General features: G+C 35.6%; 2 protein-coding genes across 2 annotated transcripts; one reads left to right on the top strand and one right to left on the bottom strand.

Annotated features, from left to right (window-relative positions):
* Positions 1 to 671: 671 nt before the first annotated feature.
* POLR2K (RNA polymerase II, I and III subunit K) lies at positions 672 to 3,335 on the bottom strand. Its single transcript, XM_026690397.2, has 4 exons — positions 3,156 to 3,335; positions 2,934 to 2,997; positions 2,296 to 2,388; positions 672 to 800 (listed from the first exon to the last, which is right to left on the bottom strand). The coding sequence occupies exons 2-4, from the start codon at positions 2,992 to 2,994 to the stop codon at positions 778 to 780; spliced, it is 177 nt and encodes a 58-aa protein (XP_026546182.1). The 5' UTR covers positions 2,995 to 2,997; positions 3,156 to 3,335; the 3' UTR covers positions 672 to 777.
* Positions 3,336 to 5,370: 2,035 nt separating this feature from the next.
* On the top strand, positions 5,371 to 15,236 carry FBXO43 (F-box protein 43). Its single transcript, XM_026689033.2, has 6 exons — positions 5,371 to 5,420; positions 7,196 to 7,265; positions 11,175 to 12,670; positions 13,505 to 13,607; positions 14,161 to 14,346; positions 14,716 to 15,236. The coding sequence occupies exons 3-6, from the start codon at positions 11,199 to 11,201 to the stop codon at positions 14,962 to 14,964; spliced, it is 2,010 nt and encodes a 669-aa protein (XP_026544818.2). The 5' UTR covers positions 5,371 to 5,420; positions 7,196 to 7,265; positions 11,175 to 11,198; the 3' UTR covers positions 14,965 to 15,236.
* The last annotated feature ends 3,156 nt before the right edge of the window (positions 15,237 to 18,392 follow it).

Here is an 18,392-nt window from a genome sequence, read left to right as displayed (position 1 = left end):
CTTAGTAGATCCAAGAAAGATAACCAGGTTTCATATAAATGTAATACAAAGCAGATGAAAAATTAGATTTAGAATTCTTCCATCTGCTTATTGGAAAAGTATGACATATCAGACCCAATTTCTTTCAACACGTATTGTCCATTCTGAAACTAATGTAAATATTTAAAGCTTCAATAAAGTTACAAGTAAGGGAGGGAACTGTTATTATTAAAAAAATAAAAATCAAGCCAAATGTCTGAAGGGGTTCTCACTTTTAAAATCCTTGTCATTTTAGCCTTCATTTTCCAAGAAATCAAAGAAAGGGCATGTATACATGTTAAACTAATATATTACTTTTTCTGTACTTTGTATAATATTTTCCCCAACACTGGAACACTGGGGGGTGGGGACTAAGTTTGGGGCATATATTGTTATATTTGTATCTAGTCAGTGAGATAAATAAAAGTAAATGATTGGGCATCAATTAGTGAGTTTAACGCTTAAAACTGGAAGATTGTTTTACGATCTAAGCCTGAACTACTTCATTCCTCCAAACCTTCCCTATTTCATTCCAAACCAACACAATTTGGTAATTTTAGATAGTACAATTTACATTAGGTAATACAATTACCCACTAACATGTAAGGTTTAATTCCATTCAAATTTTGCTTCTAGAAACAGAGTCAACAAAATGCTTGAATAAAATTTTATTGCTAGAATCAAAATTGGAGTATTTGCTTAAATAAAATCACAACATGGACATGAATTCAGATCAATTAGATGCATCTTCGGTTCTCTTCATCGGGCATCAAATACAACCACTATGACACAGTTAAAGAAATGATTGATTGGAATGTATGAAAAATGGCAACTATAATAAAAATTAGACAAATAATTTTATAATTTGCAATATATAAATAAGAGCAGTTGTCCCTTAGCTGACCTTCCGTCACATGTATATTTTCTCATAGTTCAAAAATTAATTCCTAACTGGAGGCCTACCCATGCATTCTATTTTACTTATAATCCTTCCTATTGCTCTTTTTCACTGACAGATAAAACTGGTAAATAATCAAAGATTTTCTAAATCAGATCTAAAAACTATTAAACTTGATTCTGCCCCTACAGACTATCTCAAAAGGCTTTCTGAAAGTTTCCACTCCATAAGAAGTACATAGGGCTTGGATAAGACAGTGGCCCAATATTGTGAAATCCAATTCCCCTGGAGGTATATGTAGAAACCTTCCATTCTGCAAAGTAGTTAAAATATTTTTATTCCATTGTATTTTTGAACAAAAACCACTGTGTGGTGCATTTATTAAGTTGTTTTAATCTGTTGTTTCTCTTTTCTACCAGAATCTCACAACTGTGCTATCTACAATTATTATGAATAAAAAGCCCAGGTCAACATCTGTTAGAATTTTCAGGCACTGTAATGAGGAAAAATGGGTGTGCTGCATGTAAAAACTCCCTACCCAGACTGTTTTGAATGTACTCCTCTTTAGGTGGCTGGAAGCCTGAAAATAAATTGATTTTAAAATGTTATGAAAGGAAACACTACATTGGGACAGCAAATGCTGGCACAATTAAGTGTGACAGAGGCTTTCACTAGTTACACAATGTCACTTGAGAAAATACCTTACAATGTGTTGTGCTATATACTTTTAAGCTGTGACAAGCCAGCTTTAAAGTACTTCTAAATCAGATCCAATATTTGCATATCAATACTGTAATAGTAAACTGTGGGATTCTATTTTATAGATCTTAAGGAGCTTTTAATACCATCCCAATTTTACAGTATGCTTCATTTAAGTAATATGCAGGTAATCCTAGACTTACCGCAGTTTGTTTAGTGACTGTTCAAAGTTACAGTAGCATTGAAAAAAGTGATTTATGATTGTTTTTTACAACTCATGACCACTGCAGCAACCCATAATCAAAATTTAGAGGCTTGACAACAGACTTATATTTATGATAGGTGGGTGCAGTGTCCCAGGGTCAAGTTATCATCTTTTGTAAATTTCTGTGAGGCAAAGTCAAGGGGGAAGCCAGATTCACTTAACAATTTTGTTACTAACTTAGCAACTGCAGTGATTCATTTAAACAACTATGGCAAGAAAGGTCGTAAAATGGGAAATTCACTTAACTTTTAGTAACAGAAATTTTGGGCTCAATTGTGGTCGCAAATTGAGGACTACCTGTATGAACTAAAACAGACTCATTGGCAAATCACTGTGTAAGCATAAAATGACATCATAGAATTAGATACTAGAAGAGATAAAAAATACAAATTAAGATGCTCAAGTATAAGGATACATCTTTTTGTTCTTTTCTTATACATTATTCTGTAACCACACTCTCTGCATCTGATAGGATCTCTTGCTTTTATCTCATTTTCTTTGTGGCAATCTGAAAATAATGACAAGATAAAATAAACAAAATGAAAAATGAAATGAAACCAAGCATTAAGACATACAAAACAAAACACAGATTTTATTAGAAACAAGTAAAATTTGCTAACCAACTTTCTGACTACTTTTCAGTGAATGAATATGTGTGTGTGTGTGTGTGTGTGTATCTATATCTATGTCTAAAAAGAACTCCTCTCCCAGTAAAATAAGTTCTATTAGATTATGAATGGCATCTCATATTCTTTTTCACAGTATAATTACAGGGAGGAGGAAACCCATAGTAGCTGTATCTAGCTTCTTTCCTCCTCCTTCAGAATGCTGAAAAACTGCACTAGCATGGAAACTCTAGAAAATTAACTAGTGATTTTTAACTAACACACATTCTATTTAAATCTATAGTACTCTTAAGGTTCATACTTTAAAAAAATTAGGACTCAAATCAATAGGGAAAAACATAACACTTTTAACAAGAAAGTCTTGTTAACCCCTCCCCAAACCCTGTCCCTTTTAACAACTGTATTCTCTGTGTGCTATGGCATTAACCTCCGCAGATGTATATCATAGGTTGCTGCTTTGGAGGGGGAGCATCTTCTTCAGTTTCCATATTCTGTTGTAAAAGAAAGCCAGAACGTTGAGGTTACATAATTTTCCTTTCACAAATCAATTTCAGTTGAACAAAATTAAAAAGAAAATGATACAAAAGAGCTCGTTAAGGCATTGTGTTGGAAACAACGCAAATGCAAATTAGCCCATCGCATGACTTACCGGTCGTGGCTTGATCTATGAGGTTTTACTCCGAGCGTCAAAAGGAAATGTGAATTGAGGAAAAATGTCCGGAAGGGACAAAATACAATCGGAGTAGAACTGTTCAAACGAAGCGGTTTCTTCAAAATAAAACTATTATGACCGCCTCTTCCCTTTATAGGAGGTATCTCACACGCACGACTCTGTGGCGCACGTTGATGACGTAATCAATTAAAATTCCGTCGCCTTCGCGAGAAAGCGATGTAGAGCTATGATGCAGGGGATTTCGGTTGCATAAATAGAGTTATTCTTGATGTAATTATATAACGTTTTATGAATGTACATATATTACTAATTCGGTTTAGTAAACGAGGGCTGGGAGAGATTTCTCTCCCCCCTCCCCAGTATACAATGAAAGCAAAATGTTTAAAAAGGTCCTGAAAGGAACTCAGGCAGCTGGAAGATTCAGAATATATTTAGAACAGCTTCTAATACCAACACCTATATCTGAATAGTATTTATTATAGCTACATGTTGGTTTCAAAAGAAAGGATCTGAACTGCAAAATGCTTTTCCTCACTAGTAATATGGGCAAGTCTCATCAAGTCACAGCACTGGACTATGAATACATTCATTGAACTCAATGGGACAAACTCTTAAGTTTGAATGACTATATTTGAAAATACTGTGATTAAATTCACATATTAAAAACTCTTTCTTTAACCAAAGTTTATTTAAAAAAAATAGCTGGCCACAGTCTACAAGCCACAATGACTAGGTTCACATTATTTAACCCAAACCAAACAAATTATGTAAGGTGGAAGTTGTGCTTCCATTGTTATATAAGTAAGGAAAATGTTATATAAGGAAAAAAATTTTTCCAGATTAATATATTGTCCTTCCTAAAGCTGTACAAGCTCTGAAGAATACCACAAACATGTTTAGTAAATATCTCTAGTCCTGGGCTTTATAATGCCTAAATCCACCTACATTCAGAGTAATAAGTATTCTATTCATAGAAGAAGGTGTTCTTAGGGGTATTTTCACATGACTTACTGAACTTTACCTAACTACATTTTAGCCTAGCAGGTTAGCAAACATATCTTTGTTCATTTCTGGTTCAATATATCCTTGATATTCAGAAAAGTGGGTGAATACACCGTGAGTCAAAGGGCTACAATTAAGCATGTGTTGCGCATACTACTTTTACAACCAGTTTGTACAATTAATTAATGTAAGTATTCATTCCCAGCTCTAAACTGGGAGAAGGGAGACCGCATGGGGCTTGTCTTAAGTGTCTTTAAAAAAAGCCGTGTGACCAGACCTTTCATTCTCTTGTCAATTTAACACATTGCGAATTCTTTTGGAACATTGTGAAACGAGACCTTTTCCATACAGAGTGGATGAGGATTCCAATCGACTTCAGTGTGAATTGCGATGGCGAGGAGCAGGGACTCCGCTTCAGTACTAAACAAACAGATTTTTATTACATAGTGTAAAACACACACACACACACACACGGAAACCAGCCTTCCTGCTGGTTTAACTGCCCTTCGCAAAAAGTCCCCCCGCCGCCTAGCTTTATCCAGCCGCTCAATTAACCTCGGGGCAGCTTGCAGCTTCTCGCCCGCTCTTCCTCTTTCCTTTCGCCCAACAGCGACGCTCGTGCGCCTGAGGGTTATCCAGCCTCCCTCCTTGGGAGCTAGCGGGGCGGGGGGAGTTACTACAGTTAGGAAAGGCGGGTAGTTCAAACCGGAGCGAGGGAAACTTCAGCTGACGCACGCGAGCAGCCGGCGGCTCCATCCTCGGCGGTCCCAGGCGGAGGCGAGACAAGAGATACAGCCAAGCCGGCTCTGGGCTGTCAAGCGCGCTTCTCTAAATCTCCGTCTCACTGGCTCCCCTTTAGTCATCGTCCTCCCCTCCGCTCCACCTGCTTTCCTCGACCACCTGGACCGGAGGGGGATTGGGGAGCTCTCTTTGCCTGTCACTCCCGGGCTATGAACCCGGCGTCTCTTTCTGTCCCGGCTCTTCTGATCCCAGAGAAAATGGCAAGAGTGTAACCCCTCTCACCTCGGGTGCAAAGCGGGGTGGTTGAGCATACCTGGACGTGAATTACATTTACCTGCCACTGAGGGCTTTAAGCATATTGCTGAGGGATACACTGGGGAAGGGGGAAGGGGCTTTATCTTCCCCCTCCCTTGCCTTTCATCCCTCCTCGTCCTCCATTCCGAATTAAATATGCAGAAAACTTCACCTGAAGCAACTTTTGCCTTTCAGACTGACTAGGTAAGTAAGGTCTGTTGCCTGGTCTGTTGGAGGACATTTCACACAACCAACACGCAAGACATCAATAGGGGATGAAACTGACTTTATACACCAGAGAAGAGATGTTTGGAGTAGTTTAGGATTGCTGTACACACTAATCTGGAAGTTGAGGCGAAAATAAGGCTCTTACTTCTGAGTAGGCATGCTTAAGATGGCTGCTGTTAATGTATCGGAGGTAAAATGTTGCTGGTGAACATAAATACGTCTGTATTAGAAATGTTCCTTATTCAATGGCTTATGGAAACATCCAGTTCAGGCAACATATTTTAAGTTAATTATTAATATTTAACTTGCCTTAAATATATTCCAAACTTTTACACAGAGTTGTAGGGGACAACATGTTTTCAGTAGTGTATGCCCTTCTCTGCTGAACTTTGTTACTGATAGCTGTTCATTTCAATATTAATTCTCACCATTTTCTAAACAATTGAAAAAGATCAAAGATGTCATGGACCTCCTTTCATGATGATAATTTGTTGTTCTAATAAGAGACAAATGCAGGTAGTCATCAACTGATGACCACAATTGACCCCCAAAATTTTAGTTGTGAAGTAAGACAGTTAAGTGAAATTTGGTCCACTTTACGACCTTTCTTGTTGCAGTTGTTAAATGAATCACTGCAGGTGTTAAGTTAGTAACATGGTTGTGTTCTGGCTTCCCCCATTGACTTTGCTTGTCTACTGTCAGAAGGTTGCACAAAGTGATCACATGACTCCATGACACTGCAACTATCATAAATATGAACTGGTTGCCAAGGATCTGAATTTTGATCATGTGACCACAGGGATGCTGCAATGGTCCTAAGTGTGAAAAATGGTCTTAAGTCATTTTTTTCAGTATTGTAATTTCGAACAGTCACTAAATGAAAGTTGTAAGTCGAGGACTACCTGTATATGCTGTTTTTGAACATGGCGGTTCCCTTTTTAGTTACATATTCCAAGCAATAGTTATAGGCTGCATCTATAAGCCTAAACATTAGCTCGCCCAGGGAAAAGTTGTCTAAGGGTGTCAAGTCTGTTTCTCCATATTTTTAAATCCACTACTGGATGAAATTGTAATTTAGCTGTTGCTTTCCTTCAAACCCCCCCTCCCCAATGGATCTATTCACACTCAAGACTTCACTGGAAAAACAATATAAACTGGAGGAAGAGAATCAGAGGGTAGAGGAAGGTGGAAGAAAAGTAGTATTTTTTAATAATGTAATTGAGCATAAGTAAACAAGGAATCATCAGGTATCCGATAACTTTTGTGAAAGTGATCATAGTACTAACTGTGACAAGTAATGCTCTAGGACAACCCACTTATGCAGACATTTTTATTTACTTGGCAACAAGCTCAAAAAGCTTCATTAGATGATAGGATAATTTTTCCTGAGAAATTGTTTTCTATAATATAAATCATAAATGAATTTGAAAAAAATGTTTGCCATGCTGCTTCATCACTCCTCATTGAAACTAATAAAATTGCCTTTCTTCCCAAGAAAGACTGTCATAATTTTAATTTTTTTCTATTGATTCTTGAATAGTCATGTTAATGTACTTCAACAAAGATACACTAATTAAGATTCTTTAAGGTCTTGAAGTCCACTATTCGATTGTGAAGTTATTCTGATTAAAAAGTTCTCTGCTGTGTTCGGTGTAGTCTGCAATTTCAGGCAGTCTAAAGAATTCAGTATTTACAGCTGGTATAAATGTCTTTGTTATATTTTGTAAATGTAAAATGTTTCTGTTCCTCAGCATCTTGGGTAATGCCTGCACAATTGTGGAATTTTTGTTTTACCTGCAGTCTCCTTGTGAATCCACCAGGGTAAGTACCAAATTTTTGAAGATCGATGTGGATCTCATCCATGCAGACAATGGAAACTAAACTGCTGTATTACAAACCACTTTTAAAACTGAGTAGATTTTGAACTATCATATTAGTCATCTGTTTAAATAAACAATTCTCTTAAATATGCCAACATTTGACAGATTGAAAATCTTGTTGGTTTAAAATCAACAGCTTACATAAACCAATTGTTAAATGAAGTTTCCTGTTTTGAATGAACATTTTATTTCTGAAAACAAAAACATGGGTTTATAATTAAATAATCCCCTCTTAGAATGGATGGATGGATTGAGAGAGAGAGATTGATGCTACAGAGTTATCACAGAATCTGAGAATTTGGAAGGGACCTCAAAGGTAATCCAATCCTCTTTTTGAAGTAGGTCTATCTATCCAGCCTTTGTTTGAAGACTATCTATCCTTTGAAAACAATATATCACTTGAGGCAACTTATTCCAGTGACTGACAGCTCCTGTTGTTAAACAATGCCTCTTAATAAATCTAATTCTTCTTTTCTATAATCAATTCTAGTTCTCTTCTCAAAGGCAACAGTGAACAATCCCCATTGTTTCTTTTGTACAACCATCTGAAGACTGCTATCAATTTTATTTCTGTCAATCTTGTCTCCTGCAGGCTGAATAAACATAATTATTTTAACTGTTCCTCACAGGACTTGGTACCTTGTCTTATCACCATCTTGACAACCCTTCTCTCAACTTATTGTAGCTTGTCAATGTCCTTTTAAAAATAAAACTGGACACAGTATTTAATGACAGCCCTGACCAAGACAGAATGGGGCAGTTATTTCTCATAATCAGGACTCTAAGCTTCTATTATATCAGCCCTTCAGGGTAGACCAGATCTTGAAACACACTCTACATAAAGACCAATATTATACTTTATTGAGATACAAATGAAGGCAAATATATGTGTCTCAGGATGTTGCAGGATCCAATCTGGTTTGGTCACTAGGAACAGAGGTTTAGTGTTCTGAGCTTTCAGACTAATGCTGGAGCATATCTTCAGGGAACTTCTCTCTTACCAATACAGGTAGTCCTTGACTTACAACCATTTGTTTAGTGATCATTTGAAAATAGCAACTTGTGACCATTTTTCACATGACTGTTGCACCATTCACGTGGTCACATGATCAAAATTTGGATGCTTGGCAACTGGCATGCATTTATAACAGTTGCAATATCCCAGGTTCATGTGATCATCTTTTGTGACTTTTTGACAAGCAAAATCAATGGGGGAGTCAGATTCATTTAACAGTCATATTATTAACTTAACTGCAGTGATTCACTTAACAACTGTGGCAAGAAAGGTTGTAAAATTGGTCAACATTAACAACTGTCTTATCAATGGAAATTTTGGTGTTAATTTTGATCATGTCGAGGACTACCTGTATCTCCCATCCTAGGACTTAAGGAATGTTTCTGTTTCTTTATTTACATAACAGTTTCTTAATACTTGTTTCAAGATCATCTCCCTGGTTTTCTGTGTCGTGCCCCTGTCGGAATCTGATTCAGAGGGGGAGGCTGAGCAGCTGACAGGGAGTGGGAGTGTGGCTCCATTGGCTGTGGAAGAAACTGGGGAAGGGCAAAGGCCGGCTGGGCAGAGCAAGGGAGAGGTAGAGCAAGGGAGAGGGAATTTGGAGGAAGACCCAGGCCCACTCCGTCTTCATCCTAGGGCACGCAGGGAGGAACAGAGAAGGGAACAATGTGAGTTGTGTGGCTTACGGGGGGAGGAAAGGGCCCTGATTCCCTTCATTAGCTGCAGCTGGGAACACAGTGTTTAAAAAGGGAAGCTGCGCACAGCAAAGTTGTTGGGAGCAAATCGTGAATTATCGTGAATTATCTGGTTCCTGGCGTCTTCCCAGGGTTCCTGTGTTTTGCTGGGCTTTCAAGTCTGCAATTGCTTCTGCCCTGTCAAGTTAATTACTGCAGCGTGGTTTGTGTGGATTTTTATTTACAGTTTGTATGTACTCTGTTTTCGGACTGAATTTCCTCCACTTCAAGACTGTTCTTAGGAGAGTTTTTTTCTCCAGCCAAAGGTAACCTGGACATTGGGGGCAAAGTTAAAGGAACATTTCTTGCTTATTTGACTGTGTTGCCTTTGTGCTGTGTCCTGGGTCATCACATTCTGTATGCTGATACATCCCCACATAGCATATGCTTTTTCAGAAGTTCTGTCACTTGATTGGCTCATATTCAACTTGCCATTCAGTGAAATACCCAGGTCCTGTTCACATATACTACTGTCAGGTGGGATCCCCCCTATCTTTACCTATTAAGTTTCATCCTGTTCATTTCATTCCAATGTTCAAGCTTGTCTAGATAGAATCTTCTCTTTATCCTCTAAAGAGTTAGCCTCTTTTGATTTTATATCACCAAATTGACAGTCATCGTCTCAATTTCTTCATGAGTCATTAATACAAATGTTAAATGAAATAGGATCCAGGAGAGAATCCTGGGATGCAGTTCACTCTATAATACTCTTCAGTCTTGTAGGAGTCATTTATGAGTAATCTCTGGGGGAAATCATTCAGTGAGTTATGAATCCATTTAACAGTTAGTTATATCATTCACTTTGTATTTTATTAGTTTATTAATGGGGATATTGTGAGATAGTTTATCAGATATTTTTTAGATTTCCATAGAGACAATTCCTGTTAGACTCCCTTATCATATGCATTATTACATAAATGGAAACTAAAACTATTGTCCTATTACTTTATTCAGAAATAAAATCCTCTGAACAAAGTGGCATTTATTTCTAATTATGCATAAATATAACTGTCTACTACCTACATATTTATCTTTATAAACAGTAAACGGCTTTCCTACCTTGGGGAAAAAAACTGTTTCCTTTAAGAAGAAACTAAAGATGCAATGTGTTAGAAAAGTCATAAGTGCTCATAATTCAGTAACCAAACAGGTTATAAAATACAACTTTTTGGAATGTATAAATACAAATGGACCAGATTAATATATTATATGAGCCTGAGAATATTTAGATTTAACACTTCTTTGATATTTTAATAAAAACATTTAAGTACAATATTATCATATTATTTAAAAAGCTAATGAAAGACAGAAGTGGATGATGGCAGGAAAGCCAATACTCTGTTGAGTTTACTGGCAATGGAGTTCATTTGATGGTTTGGACATAACACCTGGGAGATCCCATATGCTCCATCTTAAGCTTCTAGAGCTAAAAAAAGGAAGGAAATGAAATTATAGCAACTTTATTAAAACAAAACAAAACAAATCCTTCAACATGTTAGGTATAGCTTGTTTTACATAGAAATGCAACTTTTAACTCAAGCATTTTAAAGTTATTTTTTAAATTAAAAAGTTACTATGCAAATTTTAAATAAGCTATTCCAAGGAATAATACTAAATTGTTAAGAACTAATTTTTCTAAAGCTTGATTTTCATTTTTTATCAGCTTCCAATTTATTCATGTATACAAATCAGAGATTAACAAGTTATTCCAGAGTTATTAAGGATATGCTAGAAAACTGGATATAAATTAATAAGCAAAACATAATATGGTGCTTTTTTCAATAATAACTAATAACAGCAAGTACAGAACACAAATATCTTAATATAATATAAAGCAGACACTGAGTTCTTTGGTTAATGTATTTCCATGAATATACCAAAGAATATAAAATTCTTAAATAACAGAATAACAGAGTTTGAAGGGACCTCGGAGGTCTTCTCGTCGAACCCCCTCAACAAGCAGGAAATCCTGTTCCATTCCAGACAAATAGCTATCCAGTCTCTTCTTAAAAGCCCCTTTTTAAAAGGTAAATGAATTATAATTATAAATAAAATTATGCTATTGATTTCTGATATAAAATACTATTATTTTTTTTTGCAGACGATAATCAGTTCCAAACACAAGATGTCAGAAACCCATTCAATTCTATCTAATATTTTTAAAAGGGGTAGACTGACCTCTCCTGGAAATAGTGCAAGATACTACAGTTTTAAAGAGTCACACTCTCCTTCCATATTTCATGACAGTGGATACAATGAATCAACCAAGGACCCAAGTTTTTATTATACTGATGCAGAATGCAAAGGAGAACAAAATGAAACAGAATATTCTAAATATTTGTATTCTAGTAGTTATTGCACTTCAATTTTGTCTCCCATTAAACATAATGCTATTTTAACACAAGGAAAAGATGCCAATATATCTAGAGACTATTGTGAAACACCCAAAGTTGCTAAAAAAGACTCAACACTCCGCAGAAGGTTACTTGTTTCTAAAGCAGCATCTGTTGGTACATTGGGATGTTCTGAAAAGCAACTATCATCTTCAGGGAATAAGAAAAAAACATGTTTATCTCATTTCCTTAGCTTCGATGAAAGGATATCAAAGCATGCTTTGGATTCTCCAAAAGAGAAAAGCTATAAGCCCTTGGCTACCAGTACACTAAAAATTGAAGAATCTAATTCTGATTGTCAGAAATTGAGGCTTATGTTCTCCGAGCAAAGGACTTCTACAATAGATGGTTCAAAACCTAAAGGCAGCTTGTCAGAACCGGATGGTTTATCACCAATCCAGTCCAAATCTTTTATAATCACTCCCGATGTTTTAACTGACAATAGGCATATATGTTTTAGTAATCAGAGTTCAGGGTTAATCATAACTTCTCAATCTTCATTATCTACTGTAAGTGATGACAAATTTATCACGCCCATCAACAATCTTGTTGAAAGATTTAATCTTAATACCTCTGAAACAAATACACCATCTGTTAAAGAAATAAGTGACTTGAGGTTGCTAACTCCTGATACCAGTAGCTATAATTCACTTGGGTCTGATAAATCAGAAGATTCCTTTTCAGATCATGAGGGATCCTTCCAAGAATTACTTCAAAATCGTAATGAATCTTCCAGCAATCTAAATTCTAAAAAAAAGGTAAAAAAACTACAGCGCTCAAGAAGATTATCCACTCTTTCCGAACGGGGGTCGCAATCAGAAAAAGAGGAAGATTACAATACCAATGCTAATTCAAAACCCAAAGAAAAAGTAGATGATTTTATCAATGAAGACAATGAATTAGTTTTTAAAGAAGGTGAAAGTAAATGTGTGTCTCCAAATTTTGGAAATCTCTCAAAAACCCCGGCTTTGCAAGTCATTCATGAGATCTTTATGCAAACCAGAAATAAAAGAACAGACGAAAAAGATCTACTGAAGAAACTTGATGGTGATAATTTATCTGTGTTAAAATATATTGTTGCTCAACTAATTGGCAAGAAAATGGGAATAGAAAAATTAGATATCTTAACAGAATTAAAAGACAGAGACTTAAAACATATTCTTGCTACAATTTTAGACATCTTGACTGTAGAAAGCTTATGCAGGTAAGAAATACATATTTGCAAGATTATAAACATTTGCTGAATGTCTCCAATACTGTTTACTTTTCTATATAAATGTAGCTACGTTGAAATCGCATAGACTAATAATAAATATAGCTGAGTTCCTATGCTCATACAGTCTAACTGCACTATACAAAATGTATGTGCCCTGATTTGAAAATCTGCAAAAATTTGTAGAAGATAACAATACCAACAAAACATTTAGGGGGAAAAAATACAAAAATCAAACTTGAAAACATATTTTGGTGTAGAATATTTGCTGCTATTGATTAAAAACAGGTAGAAGGTGTTCCACTATGGTAAATTGAAATCTGGATAAGAACACTCTACTTTTCAACATCTTGTGGTAGTTTTCACTTGTATTCCAACTTTTCTTTTTGCTTTGTATTGTGTTGTGTAATTTCTGACACTTAGTACTTTTCATTAAATAAGGCTTGGAATGGACAAATATTATGCATGGAAATGTATTTTCCATGTGTCTCATGTTAGGCTCACGAATGAAGTATGTCAACATCTTATTTGCATATATTAAGAATTACATATTTAATATTAGCATCTGCTTCTTTGTAGTAGATGGTGTAAATTGTTAAAAATGATTAATCTATAATTATTTCAATAATTTGATGAACGTATATTGTCTTGATTCAGTTTGTTCTTAATGATAACCTCCAGTGTAGTTCTTTCACATGTCAGTACATTAGGAACATGGTATACTTGAATTATACACAATTATACCTATAGTGCTTTAGGAATGAAGCAATCCATTCGATTCTTGCATATTGTTGGAATGCTATTGATAACAAATCTTTCTTTCAGTATGTGGAAAGTAAGCAAAAACTGGCGAGAAATTGTTGTACATGATAAGCATGCAAATCGGAGGCGGAAGTTGTATATAAAACAGCTAAGAGTAGATGCTAAGGTAATTTACAATTCTACACAGTCACCTTAGAAATAGAATTGAAAATACGTGGTTTGAACTTCTCATGTGCATGTCAGTACACTGCTGAACCTCTGAATTGGTGGGATGTTGGTAACAATAAACCAGTTTGGAAATTTATATTAGAAATTCTAGTTTGAACAGAACAATATTAATATTTGAGGGATAAAATTTAGATTTTGGCTGCACTTGTTGTATGCTGGCCAATATTGTTCTTGTTGTTAACATATCTATTAACTCTGAAATCTAGAACAAACTTCTAAACAGTTGCCATCATGCTGAAATGCAAGGACATATAGTAAATATTTGGGCATGAAAAGTATTCAGTTCGGGTATTAAATTTGAAAATCCCGACAGTATTAAAACTGAATGAATTAGAAAGTTTTTCATATAATTCTTACCAGACTTACCATAACTTATCAGACAAATAACATAAAGGATCTTTAAATGCATGGTTGACATAAAATGGTAAATTGCAAATTAATTTTGGTTTTTGTAAAAATAAATGATTTGTAGTGTTGGGTCATTTTTAAAGGGATGCCTATTGAACATGGAAAATGCTGCTAGTAAATTTATGGTGACTAGATTTGCACTACGACCAATCCAGGCTCAAGCAAAATCTGTGGTATTACAAATGCATTCATCATGCAATGAACCTTTGACAGCAACACAGCATAGCCCTAATCTTCAATCAAGGAGCAAGCAAGAAGCATATATAAAGGTAGGTAACTGCAATTATCTACTTTAGAATAAAACACAAACCAAGCCCCACAATGTAATTTGACATGGTCTCTGCTGAATTATACAAGCAAAGATAAAAAATATTTGTGGGTGTTGGAGAACATTATTTAAGTGATGAACTTAGTATTTAATGAACTGAGACTATTAGATATTACTGAAAAAGTGATATCTGTTGCCATTAACTTTGTCTCTTGCCCTAATATCTTTTCAAGTATAATGAAGTGTTTTGACTTTTTGTTTAGAAATATATTGAGCATATTCTGCTCCTAAAATATATAATGTGAGAATAAATTAGTGGGTCTATGAAAATGCATGCCTACAATACCTAAACTCTGTTTTCCTGATATAGGTTGCGCAAACTCTTTTCAGTGATGAAGCTTTAAAACCCTGTCCAAGATGTCAGTGTCCTGCTAAATATCAGTCCTTAAAAAAACGTGGACTCTGTAGCCGGGAAGATTGTGCATTTGATTTTTGTGTTTTGTGTCTATGTGCCTTCCATGGGTCTAGAGATTGTAGCAGTTTATCTTCTATGCGGCAAAGTAAAAAAGATGCTCTTCCAGGAAGTGCAAAAAGCAAGAGAAATTTAAAACGACTCTAAGCTTCTTGGAGTAAAGAGAACCAAGTGTGTCATCCCCGACCCCATAATTTTCTTTTTTATGTATAGGTAACACTTTTTAATAATTATGTATTTTGAAAGTATTACTTTGACCATGAATCAAGTAAATAATTTAATTATTTGTATCAATATTCTAAATATAACTTTTGATACACTTCTGAGAAAAAAAATGAAAAAAATTTTAAACTCTTGTATTGGTGTTTGCTACTTTGCCAGGCACACTCATGAGATTTCAATAAAGTACTTTCAACATAATTTGAATACGCCTTGCAATCTTGCTTTGGAATTTTAAATTTAGCTTTTGTCATTGTCAAAAAAGGATAACTATAGTGATATGTGTTATATTTTACATTTTAATAGCTATTTCTACATATATTATAATTATAATACAACATTTAAGTCATAGCAAGTAGTAATTACTTGAGAAAACTAAGGTGGATTGGACATTACATGCATGAGAGACCCCAGGAGTTACAAGGACTGTAGGCTACACTAAGGGGGAAAAAAACCTCCTAAAAGAAAACAGTGACAAACCACTTCTGTGGGATTGCCATGGACTTCCTCATTTATTATAGGTATGTGGAATCAAGTTTCCATAGCATAGAAGTCGTATATTTTCAAACATTAATTTTTATTCATTCGAAATATTATTATTTACCTTTGTGGCATCTAATATTCTAAATGCTATACACAGCAACTGAAAAATAAGTTTATGTTCAACAGGCAGGATACAAAAAGAAAAGCCAGAATAAAAAGAGAAAAATGGAATTACAGATACTAGAATCTGAAGTTACACATTCTTGGCCATTATCTGAACTGAACAAGTGAACCTCTCTGCCTTTGAGTATGCAAGTGACTCAGCAGCCTTTAGTGCTCTGGCTGATGGATGAGGCCAGAGCATAACCCTCTTCACTTTGTAGTTTCAGGGCAACTGGAGCCAAGGGATGGAATCTCAGCAGATCAAAAACAAGGCAATCTGGAAAACATGCAAATACATTTCAAGATAATCACCATAGAATAAACAAAATAATTCTTCCTACAGAACTACTTTCTTCCCAAGCTACGTTTATAACAGATGGCTCTTATAATAAGGAACAGAAATTGTATACATCTCCTTTTTATTTTTCTGGATTCTAAAATATGGAGTTCTGTACATGAAAGATCCTGAGCAGAAAAATATATGGCAACATATAATAGATTTTGACTTCAAACATTATATTTGGAAATACGATGATGACTTGCATATTTATTAAGTATGCTGGTTAAATTCATTCAAACTTGAACATCTCCAATAGTTGAGATTGAGATCCTATATAGATTACATTTTCCATTCATCTTCCTCTTATAGGACCAGTTTGCTTGTTTATTAAACAAATTTATATAGCTGCCCAACTCACACATAGGTGACTCTGGGCAGCCTACAGTTGGAATTGTCCTTCCATGGTAAGAGCCTTCTCACTCAATATTGGGTTTTTCTGGAAAGAAAGCATCAGCAGAACTCTGCTAAATATTTTATATATATTTAATATATACAGTTTTTCAAATGCTTGAGGAAGCTTTAAAAAGCTTATATAGTGGTACCTTGGTACTCATCGTTAATTGGTTCCAGAGGATGTAATGAGTACCAAATAAATTTTGGTATAATAATATAATAATAATCAAAATGTGTTGAGTACCAAATTGATGAGTTTCAAAGCAACTGAGTACCAAGGTACCACTGTATTTCCAATTACAAAAAGATTACAAAAAAAATAGCAAGCATTCTAATTTTTCCTCAGGAGTGGAGCATATAGGCTGGATTAATATAGCCATTTCTTGGCTGCTTTAACATCCATGGTAATAGTTCTTATCATTCAGGGACCATACACTATGTATTTTAATTGTTTTTAATTTTTGTTTTATGATGTACGGAGCCCTGTCCAGAGTCACTTGCTGAGATCTTATCAGACTGTACTAAAACAGTTTGTCATTGAATTTGTTACAATCATTGTCTTAACATGTGAATATTAAGCCAGAATATGTTTTGATACAACTGAAATTACAAAATTAACTAAGTATAGTACTTGGTTTACCATGTCCTGTGACTGCACAAAACCAGCAATTTGGGGGAGGAGGAGGCAGTGAGTTGGCTATGGAGATAAAGCTGGTTATAATGATAATACCTTCTCTGTGATTGCTGGAGAAGCAGCAAAATCTTAAGCCTCACAACAGGAGGCTTTCCTTGTGATTTTGTCAGCCCAACATTCCAACATAAATTGCTCAGAAATGAATGCATAGGATTTATCTTTGCATAGTCAAGAAACAGGGATGCAGTTTGAGTTATTGAGGGCATTGTAATGAATGTTGCAAAGCTTCAGTTTTTAATGGGTTCTTCTGGCAAAACCAAAATGTCAAGTGAACTGTGAAATGTTGTGATATAATTTGTGGGATGTTTTGCCAAGCTTACATTTGGGTAATGGCCGGCATGTGCCAATGGTGTTTTTGTAATGCTATCTGTCTTTTGCAAGCAGTGGAGGGACAGATGCTTGGCCTGTAAATATGTAACATCTCATGGTCTCAGCCAACTTTTACTAGGTTCAAACTATATGCTTTTTTATGCCAGATAAGCATTCCAAGGGTTATATGTACAAACATGGTTGGCTTGGTTTTAACCTTCAGATTTGTTGTTGTTGTGTTATGTGTTCTACATGCCCTAAATCAACTTGGCATATTGTTCAAGCTAAATCATAAACATATGTCAGTAATTTTTAATGAAACATCTGAATATAAATTTGATCCCAATCTATTTCCATTAATGTTAACTTGCCCAATTGTTGGGTCTATAAAGTCACCATATTTCAATTGAGAAGATGGACTACATAGCCCTAACAAAACAAAGCACAGTATTTAATCCAAAGACTGGTTTGCTATTTGTATTTTTACCCATGTGCAACCTCTTCATCTTCTAGATCAGGGGTCGCCAACCTTTTGGACTTCAGGGACCATCAAACTCATAATTTTAAATCCCGTGAGACCTTGGGAAAATTCCCCAAAAAGTCTGCAGGAAAATTCCCTACCCCGTTTTCCTACTGATCGATCATTATTTGGGATCTCAGGATACTCTCTCCAGCTCCGTGCTCAGGGGGAGAGAGAAAGAGAGACTTTTAGCTTCATGCAAGGAAAGCAGCAGAAGTCTTTCTTTCTCTCCCCCAAACTCTGCCAGAAATGAGTCTTTGTGAGACTTGTCATGCCAGTGCAGCCTCTTGGAGCAGGATACCTTGCAGGATCCCAAAGATTCATTTCTGGAGGAGTTTGGAGGAGAGAAAGAAAGACTTTTTCTGCTTTCCTTATGTGCAGCCAAAAGCAGAAGAAGTAGAAAGAAGCAGCCGTCCACCCTTTCCCCCCATCCCTCACTACCTTGTGTTGTTCAC

Source organism: Notechis scutatus, chromosome 3 (genome assembly GCF_049901735.1).
Source record: "Notechis scutatus isolate UNSWTSFEM ecotype Mainland chromosome 3, rNotScu1.2, whole genome shotgun sequence".
NCBI classification, from domain to species: Eukaryota; Metazoa; Chordata; class Lepidosauria; order Squamata; family Elapidae; genus Notechis; species Notechis scutatus.
Note: the sequence above shows the minus strand (reverse complement) of the source record. Positions and strands in the feature narration are given on the sequence as shown.

Excerpts from the sequence above, each read along its gene's own strand:
- FBXO43 (XM_026689033.2), top strand. The coding sequence starts at position 11,199 with ATGTCAGAAACCCATTCAATTCTATCTAATATTTTTAAAAGGGGTAGA. Across the intron at positions 13,608-14,160 it reads AGCTAAGAGTAGATGCTAAG|GGATGCCTATTGAACATGGA; the intron begins GTAATTTACAAT and ends TCATTTTTAAAG. Across the intron at positions 14,347-14,715 it reads AGCAAGAAGCATATATAAAG|GTTGCGCAAACTCTTTTCAG; the intron begins GTAGGTAACTGC and ends TTCCTGATATAG.
- POLR2K (XM_026690397.2), bottom strand. The coding sequence starts at position 2,994 with ATGGAAACTGAAGAAGATGCTCCCCCTCCAAAGCAGCAACCTATGATA. Across the intron at positions 2,389-2,933 it reads TATGATATACATCTGCGGAG|ATTGCCACAAAGAAAATGAG; the intron begins GTTAATGCCATA and ends CATTATTTTCAG. Across the intron at positions 801-2,295 it reads TAAGAAAAGAACAAAAAGAT|TGGTTGTATTTGATGCCCGA; the intron begins GTATCCTTATAC and ends ACTGTGTCATAG.